General features: G+C 32.8%; 3 protein-coding genes across 4 annotated transcripts in view; 2 read left to right on the top strand and 1 right to left on the bottom strand.

Moving 5' to 3' along the window:
• The first annotated feature begins 1,035 nt into the window (after positions 1-1,035).
• On the top strand, positions 1,036-5,643 carry LOC117567957 (uncharacterized). Its single transcript, XM_034248259.2, has 3 exons — positions 1,036-1,651; positions 4,277-4,399; positions 4,814-5,643. Exons 1-3 carry the CDS (start codon positions 1,421-1,423, stop codon positions 5,006-5,008), a joined length of 549 nt encoding a protein of 182 aa, XP_034104150.1. The 5' UTR covers positions 1,036-1,420; the 3' UTR covers positions 5,009-5,643.
• Positions 5,644-5,702: 59 nt separating this feature from the next.
• The window catches only part of LOC117567953 (helicase POLQ-like), a 29,164-nt gene continuing 25,549 nt past the window's right edge, over positions 5,703-9,317 (bottom strand). Inside the window, exon 7 of the mRNA XM_052003705.1 lies at positions 5,703-5,785. The gene's annotated coding sequence lies outside the window, so the exon portion shown is untranslated. The remainder of the gene's footprint in view (positions 5,786-9,317) is intronic.
• LOC117567958 (dr1-associated corepressor homolog) lies at positions 5,990-8,443 on the top strand. Of its 2 annotated transcripts, none has more exons than XM_052003710.1 (2): positions 5,990-6,119; positions 7,457-7,793. In XM_052003710.1, exons 1-2 carry the CDS (start codon positions 6,115-6,117, stop codon positions 7,737-7,739), a joined length of 288 nt encoding a protein of 95 aa, XP_051859670.1. In that variant the 5' UTR covers positions 5,990-6,114; the 3' UTR covers positions 7,740-7,793. The 2 variants fall into 2 exon arrangements, with proteins under 2 accessions (XP_051859670.1, XP_034104151.1); XM_034248260.2 differs by having other exon boundaries at positions 5,995-6,119; positions 7,025-8,443.

The following is a 9,317-nucleotide window of genomic DNA, read 5'->3' as shown; positions in this document are numbered from 1 at the left end:
AAACGCGGCACCACGTGCAGCTCGCAACGCGTCCCAACAGCATAATGTAATCAATTCGAATACGTTATTGAATCATTTTAAGTGCGGTTGAAGTGCGTGGCATCATTTTGAAAAACAATTCAGAGATCGTGTATTTCAAGGAATAGATACAATGTTAAAACAAAAACAAGCAATTTATTCAAAACATAAATTTGTTTTTTTTTAAGGATACAAGATAATAAAAAAAAGAAAAACGCTGGTTAAACATTTAAAATAAAACAATGTTAAAATCAAAAACTATCAAATTAAATAATTTGTTTTAAAATTAATTAAAATTCATCAAAATAATATTTATAAATAGATAAACGAATAAAAAAAAAGAAGATATATTTTCAAAGATGCTATTTTGATAAAATCGTCTAGCTACAAAAATTCATTGAACACTTCAAAACTTTAATTTAAAGCTTCAAAAAGACTATTTAAATTATTAAACAATATATTTTCTAATAAACAATATTGATAAAAAAAAATGTTGCAAAAACGGATAAGAATCAAATTATTGTTCCTAGAAGAAAAAAACTGCATTTAAAAGTAGACAAAAGAATGCTAAAATTGTTTAAAAATACTAAAAAGAATACTAAAATTGCTAAAAAATAACTAAATAATTTATGAGAATACTAAAGATTTCCAAATAATTTAAAGGTTTAAAAAAAATGCAAAATTGCTATATATAAATACAAAATAATTAAAAAATTTGAAAAAGAATACTTAAACTTTTCTAAAATACAAAGAAACAAAAATATACAGAAGGATACTAAATAATTTAAAAGTTTTTAAAAGAATACCAAAATTGTTAAAAATACTGAATTTAAAAAATATCAAAATTGTTCCAATAATTTTGATTGAAAGATGTTTGAAAACTACATATCTTCATATAATATGAATACTCTTAGAACAATTTTTGTCTTCTTTATATTCCTAGAAGAATCTAAATAATTTGATTTTACTGTCATAATAATAAAAACTACTGAATAATAAATTTAACGTAATCAAAAATAATCACAGAACAAATTATAAACAATAACAACAAACTCTAGTGAAGAAGTGAATTTCAGTTACAACAGAAACTACAAAAACCACAAATACCAATTACCAATTGTGGCATCCATTATGCATAGATAAAAAAAAAAACTATAAAACTTTAATAATTACACGGCTTTGCATTGCGCTTCTGCCAAGCCAAAATGCAATTCCCAATTTTTCCTTTCTAAAAATGCTAAGTGAACACAGCGCATCCATTGAAACCCAATTTGACTAAAACCGCTTCTCTCTATTTCTCTCTTTCGCTCTCCCACTCTTGTATTTTTAGATAGCAAAACGAAACAAATACAAAATTACATTTAATCTATATATACGCCGTAATCCCAAAATCACAGACATTATGGCAGCCACAACAACAACAAAAGCAGCAGCAACAAACAAATCACCACAGCAACAACAGAAATGTTGCAGGCAGCAGCATCTTCATTTAGCAGCAACCAGCAACAGCAACAGCAGCAACAACAACAACAACAACAGCAGCAACCGCTTCAACTTTAGCTTCAGCTCCAGCATATCCATCGTGTTTGTTGTCGTGCTCGGTTTGCTGCTGGCGGGGAACTGTGTCAATGGGGTAAGTTGTGGGTGATGGGCAGTTGGTAACTTTGTACAGCATTTGACCTGCTGCTGATGATGATGATGATGATGATGATGATGATGTTTTGCTCTTTCGATTTCGATCTATACATTTTATTGCTGAGCTGTCATTTATCGTCGGAATATTGTGCTGGGAATCAATTATTTATGCAAGCCAGAATTTGATAGCTTTATTAGCTCGATGCGCCAACAAATTTGTCATTGCAGCCAAGTTTTGTGTGTAAAAGATTGCGCACACCATTTGTCTCTCTCCCTCGGTGATAGTGATCTACAACAAGCAAGCAACAGCAAAACTCCCACGCAAAGTTGCACAGCCAGCCAGCGAAAAAAAAAACAACAATGCAATTGCAGTTGCTGCTTACAACAGAAAAATAGACCAACAACAAAAATCTTCTTCGCTTTTTTTTTTGTTTTGTTCGTTGTTGTTTTGCAAGTGCGACGTCAACCTGTCTGCAAAGTGTTAGACATCTTCTCACGTCCGTGCAACACTACACTACACTACAGAGTAGAGCCATAAGCGAACCGATCCGATTCCGAACTCGATCCGATTCCAAACTCCTCCCCCGTCGATTGTTCCCATGCCCTATGCCCCATTCACCGTTTGCTTCAAGTGTCGTCATCGTTTGTTTTTCTTCTTTTGCTTTGTTTTCTATTGCGTTCGTTTACTGCCACTTTAAGCTCTTCTTTTCTTTGGTTTTTGCTTTTGTTGTAGTTGCTGTTGTTGTCTTTTATCAATTAGCCTTGGTGCCCTGCTTTAGACAACAAAAACAACAACAGCAACAACAACGAAAACAAAAACACAGACACTGACTTAAAAGAAAGAAAAATTGGCCGATTTGTTAGTCGGAGTCGGAGGAGTCTTCGTCTTCGTCATTGTCTGATCTTTAAAGAGACTATAAAGAGGGCGAAGGCTACAGAGAGGAAGAGAGAGAGAGAGAGAAGACTGTGCCAATTCGCTTAGCGAGCTATTGTTGTGTTGTAAAAGTTATTAGCGTGCCATTTTCTGAGCAGCGTCGTAAAGAAAACTAACTGAGGATGCAACTGCAATTCAATGTGCTATATACAAACAATGTAAAGTTAACAAATACGATCACTGTTTCAAAGATTAACTACATTCGTAGTAAAATATTTATATTCTTAATTTTCTGTATACCTTAGAATTTAATTCTAGGGCTCAAGACTAAATTACAAATTAAAATTACCCTCATTTTAATTTATCAGCATCGATAAGTCTAATAAAGAGTTCTTAACCTCAAACCTATTATACTCTGGTCTCATTGAAAATAGGAAAATAAAAAATTTCCTTCATTTTAATTTATCAGCATCGATAAGTCTAATAGTCAATTCTTAACCTCAAACCTATTATACTCTGGTCTCATTGAAAATAGGAAAATAAAGTATATTTGATACATAAATCAATCAGTATAGATTGTTAATCAGCAAAAAAAAAAAATTTTAATTGAAACTCTATACATATATTGTTGATCAGCAAAAAAAAAAATAATAATTCGGACTAACAATATTTGAATTTTTCTAAATTTGGGAAATAACATAACATTTTCAAATAACATTAATATTCTTTTTTTAGATACTTAACAAATAATAGAACAAATAATAAAAAAAAAAAAGTACTTCATTTAGAAATTTTAAAATTAACTTAATAATTATAAGAATAGCAATAATCTAAAATTTGTGTTCACACTTCTAGCTAAAGCTTTCTGGATTCTACTTTATGTTATATACGCACTCTATGGTATATTTTGAATACAGTACTATGTATATCTATATACCAACGCCTTCAGTATAGTTGAGTATTTTTGCTGAATATTTTTAGTATATTGGTAGAATATGGTTTTATTAAAGATGGGTAACGGATATTTCACAGTTGAGCACACTCGACTGTAACTTTCTTACTTGTTAAATTCAATATTTTCTAACTATCTAACTAACTTTGTAAATAAAAACAATATTCACTTACTTTAATATTCCAACTTGCAGAATACAGCAGAACAAATCGCATAGCTGCTGTCGAATATCAGACATGGGAATACTCATAGTACTCATAGTTCCATTATGAGGTTACAACTTTGCCACGCTTTGTTGCAGTATCGCCTTTCATGGTTTCATACGCATGAGATTGACAGTTGTTGTTGTTTGTTGTTAAAGTCTGGCTTTATTGTCACACACACACACACACACACACACACACTCACATAGTTAATGCAGTTTTTGTTGCAACACTCATTGAGTCTGATTCTTTTGTTGATCTCTACTCATTTTTTTTTTTTTTTTGTTGTGGCTTTTCGACAGCTTTTTTCGGTTGATGCATTTGCATTTTAAATTTTTGGTTGTTGCTGTGTGTGCTGTGTGTATGCACTAAATTTGCAAAAGCAATTGTTTTGGGCTCGTAATTTGTTATTGTTTAGACTTTTGCCATGATTTAAATGTGAATGACTTGGGCAATCATCACCGAAAATCGTCACACCGAAGCACAACTAAGGTCACCGTACTTGCACTCAATGAGATAATTCACATTCTCACACTAAATTATGCATAACTAAGAATAATACTAGTATTCACATTGTGTCATCATCTCTTGCAGCAAATTGATGGTTATATAGCTGGTGAGGATTATCCAGCTTACGATGCAGTTCCGCAAGGATTGTCCTTCAACTGCCAAGGACGACAACCAGGATATTATGCGGATACAGAGACGCGTTGTCAGGTGAGTAAAGTAGTAATCTATTCGATTAATGAACACTTCAGGAAAACACTTTAAAAATTACACTTTTTGAAAAAAACTGGCTTGGCTTGCCAAAAAATAAAGTAATGTGACCAAATTTTGAGAACGCTGAAAGCTATGGTGAAAAAGCTGAAAGCTATGGGATTTATAGTTTGAGCGCAAGCGAATATTGTGAATGGCAAATTTTTGCATCGCTCAAAATGTGACACTTGAAAAGTGCATGGCTGAAGTAATCATAATATTCAATATTAATAATTTTATATTATATATACTATTATAAAGAATCAACAATTTATGTTTATACATAATTACTTAATAGAAATATTATATTCTTATAAACTTTCGATTCTAAATTTATCGATTACATTTTAATCGTTATTTCTATCGCGGTCAAAGGTCTGGCATTGGTGCTTGCATTCTGGACATCAATACTCCTTCCTCTGCCCCAATGGAACCGTCTTCAATCAAGCTGTGCGCGTCTGCGATTGGTGGTCGAATGTGAACTGCGCCAGCTCTGAGCAATTGTATCAGAATAACGATGAACTGTACCGTATACCAGAGCGCAATCAGCAGCAACAGCAGGATGTATGATATAAGGCTGATGATGAGTATAAAATGGCAATTGAGAAAGCACAAACAACAACAAAAACAAAAGCGGACGCAGTGAGTCGGCAACGAGGAGGCAGACAGCGACAGTTTCTGTCACAAAATAGAAGCAGCAGCAGCAACAACAACAACAATAACATAGACACAAGCAAGCACACTAGCAACAGAATCGTAGATGACACCGCACCAACAAACTACAATAAAATGACCAAAAATAGTTTTAGAGGCAGTTTGAGATTCCAATCAAATACTCAATCGTCGTACTCATCATCACAGCAGCAGCAGCAACAGCAACAAAATAATTTTAGTAAAGTAAATAGTAAATATGAAAGTAGTAAAAATAGTAGCAGCAGCAATAGTCGTAAGCACACCGATAGAAATAGAACTAGCAGACCCAACAATTATCAAAATACTAGTAGCATAGTTAACTCTCCTCCTAGGCACACAACAAGTAACAGCAACAGCAAGAACAACTACAAAAGCAAGCAACGCGGAAGCCACCGTTATAATACGAATAAATTCGAAAACGACGACGAGCTGAAAGATTACAAAAGTAAAATCAAAAATAAATTCAACATTGATTATGATCATTCTTTAGACGAAGAATATGAAATAATTGAGGCCATTGAATGAGCAATGAATGAAATTCTCGAGAACGCATCGAAATTGTTTTGTAGTTGTTTTTGTGTGTTGCATCATTTCCTGATTACCATTTAGAAACTCATTACACAAAATCACTTCATTATTATAAAAATCATGTACCTGCAACAAATAAAAATTAAAAAATAATTTTTGATGTATACTTTTAGGCGTCTACTTTATTTTGTTTAGCTTTTGTTGGGAACTTACTTTTGAGTTTCGTAGCTGACAGCTTTGTTTAGTGTGCATCCCACTATCGTTGTCTCTTTTTCTCTCAAGTTAAATAAACGTGTTTTATCTTAAAGCTCTGCTTGGAGATCAGCTGTTGAACATATGGCTTTGCCTAAAGCTCATTTGCACAGATTCCAATTATCGTCAAAAATATTGCCAAATTTTGTTAGTGGTTGTTTTATTTGCACTAAACTCATCAATATGTACACGATTTGACAACAATGAGGTAAATATATTGCCAACGATAAGCTTAAGTAAAGACTAACATGGATAAGGCCAAAAGTTAAACTTGTGCTTAGACGCTGACATCTTGTGAATAGTAAAGATAAAAGGAAAAAAAGGCTGATCATACTGAATCTATTGCAAATCTTATTATAGAGCTGTTTTGGCAATCAGTTGAGTTTCAGTTTCACGTCTTGCATTTAATGTCGCAAAAATGAATTGACAGTTTAGTAGATTTAGCTGAGATGCTTCTTTGTGCCTCGTGTGTGATGCAGCTTAATTTATGCAGCACTTCAACTTCAGCATTTACGTTTTTGTGAACAGTCAGGAAGAATTCGATTTGCCATCAGACTTCAGAGATCAGACTTCAGACGCATAACAGCCTCCAAGTCCCCAACGCAATGAAGGCAATCCACTTTTGTCAATTTTTAAGACTGGTTTCTCGTTTTTATCGCCGTTTTGCATTGCAACCAAGATCGGTTTTTTTTTGGACTGAACATTTAAAAATATACATGTATAAAATATATAAAGTTTTGAAGCTGTTTTTAAACTCCGCTTAACTAAATTGCAAACCTGCATTTCGAGCTCGGATTTAGGTCTGTCGTTAACCACTTTATAAATGAGTATTAAATATTCTATAAAATGCACCTTTTATGATAATCTCATTTCATATTTGTACAAAATATATCAGCTTTTAGCGTCTGCTCCAGTTTTGATTCACATCCAATAATTTTCGCAATCTACTAATTTGTTTATTGAGCCCGTTATTTCTATCACGGTTTTATTACTAAATCATTTATCTTCATCGAGATAACATATAAGAGATAGCTTGTCCGAAACAAATTAATTTTCAATCAAATTAAAATGCGCTAAACATTTTTGTTTCTCTCTCTTTCTTTTTTGATTAAGCTTTTTCGGCATGGTGAGCAAATAAAAGCAAAATCAAATCGAAAAGCAAAATAATACAACTTCAAAAGCGACTACAATCCAATCCAATAGTAACATAATAATAATAAACGAGCAAAGCTACTCTACAAAATTACCATAATTGAGGTGCGCTTATAATGATCGAATGACAACGTGAGAGATACTAAAAACTGAGATAGAGAGAGAGAGAAAGAGAGAAAAACTGAATGCGGTAAGCAAACAATTATTAAAGATTGTAAAAGGCCCGAAATAGCGAAATCAAATCGAAAGATCATCAACACTATAAAATGCAAATGAAGCGACAATAAAAAAAAGAGAGGAGATGCCGAGCATCACGACAGCGACAGCGACAACAAATTGTGCATCTTCAACACTAAACTAATACGGTATTCACAATCAATACAATTTTGTCAGCTGCTGCCACAACAACACCAGCAACAACCACAACAATTGCATAAGCAACAAAGCAACAACAACAACAACAAGTGAGAGAGGCATTCGAGCGACTCCAAAGCGACCTCATTTACACAAATCGCAATCTTTAGCCAGCTTGTCGAGACCCTACACAGACAACACCGCCACCGCCACCGCCAGCAACCACAACACAACACAACACAACAACAACAACAACAACAACAACAACAACAACAACTTGACTCGAATTTTGTTGCCATTTTCAGATCAACATTCAAATTGATTGCTTGCTAAAACAAGTTGATTACACATACGCCACGTTATCCCATCAAACATGGACGCCGCCGAGTTGTTGCATCAATTGTATCTGAATGTTCTGCAAATATTCAAAATCTACATCAAGTTCGCTTTCATTACACTCATCGTCTACTTTGTCGCCGAGTGGTATATTGTGAAATATGGCGCCGAATTGGAGGCTCAACTGGATGCCCAATTGGGGGGAGAGAACAATGAGCCACCGCCATCGAATAGCACTCTAAGCAAAGTGATACGAGTTGTTTTGAATTTCTTTGTCATCTGAATACAATAATAATATTCTACTATATCGATTTATTGACTCGCAAGGTCAAGCTAAAAGTATTGCCGGGTATCTAAACTGAGACTGAGACTGAATCAGAAACTCGAACGCGAACTCGAATTTATTGCGGAATTGTGCAGCTCACGAGAGTTTTTTAGCGCTTAACTGTTAGCAAATACTACATACACACACACACATATATCTTCAAGGCCTTTTAGAGAATGTAAAACGTAGCCAGTTATCATAGGCGTTAACAAAAACAAAAAAAAAAAAAAACTCACTAAACAAAAACATTCTTTTCATGTAATTGCAAGAGTAAGAAAACGAGTTGAACGACTTTATGGTTTTAACAGTAACAATAACAATAACAACGAAAAAAATAACAATAAAAAAAAAACGATCTGCATGTACGAGTATTTTGTTGTTCTTTCATTTCAATGCAAATCAGTCAAAAATACTTTTTTGGGTGGGGTTTTATTTTTTTGTGGTTTCACGAAGTGTTCCACAAGCCACAAAAACATATTTACCGAGTGCCTTAATTAGCCGGCCTCATTTTTCAACAATAAATATTTAAAGAAAAAAGGAGGTTTTTTCATGTTCGTGGTGTTAATTGAAACTGCACAAGAAATTACAGATTTGTATTATTAACAACTTAGGATTGAAAAGCAATTATTTTGAAAACAAGTGCATAATTAACCAAACAACCAAGTGAGTTTCAGATAAGAAGAAATAAATATTTAAATATAAGAGTAATTTTTGCCTTTTAAAAAGAGCGTAAGAATAAAGAAATATCAATAGTTACTGCTATTTTGATTTTAGATTTTATTCCTCATATCCTCATCCTCATTTTTCAACAATAAATATTTAAATAAAAAAGGAGGTTTTTTTACGTTTGTGCTATTATTATTTAAAAGTGCATAAGAATGCAATTGCAGATTTGTATTATAAACTCCTTAAGATTGCTAAATTGACTTTGAGTTATGTTGGCAACAAATGCCTAATTAACTAACGTAATTTTCATTTATTTATGTTAAAACAAAAATAAAGTGCTCTCTACATTTTGAATTATTTTTACCAGAAATAGAATAATAATATAATAATATGAACATTAGAATTGCAAACTTGTTTTGGTAAATTTGAAACTTATCTTGTTGAAAGCAACTGATTAGCAATTAGCTAATCTCATTTTCAACAATACATATTTAAATAAAAAAGAATGAGTATTAGCTTAGAAATATTCAATTTAATAGTTAATTCAGTATAAACTTATGTAGTAATCATTTT

The sequence above is a fragment of the Drosophila albomicans genome, chromosome 3, assembly GCF_009650485.2.
Source record: "Drosophila albomicans strain 15112-1751.03 chromosome 3, ASM965048v2, whole genome shotgun sequence".
In the NCBI taxonomy this organism is placed as follows: Eukaryota; Metazoa; Arthropoda; class Insecta; order Diptera; family Drosophilidae; genus Drosophila; species Drosophila albomicans.
Note: the sequence above shows the minus strand (reverse complement) of the source record. Positions and strands in the feature narration are given on the sequence as shown.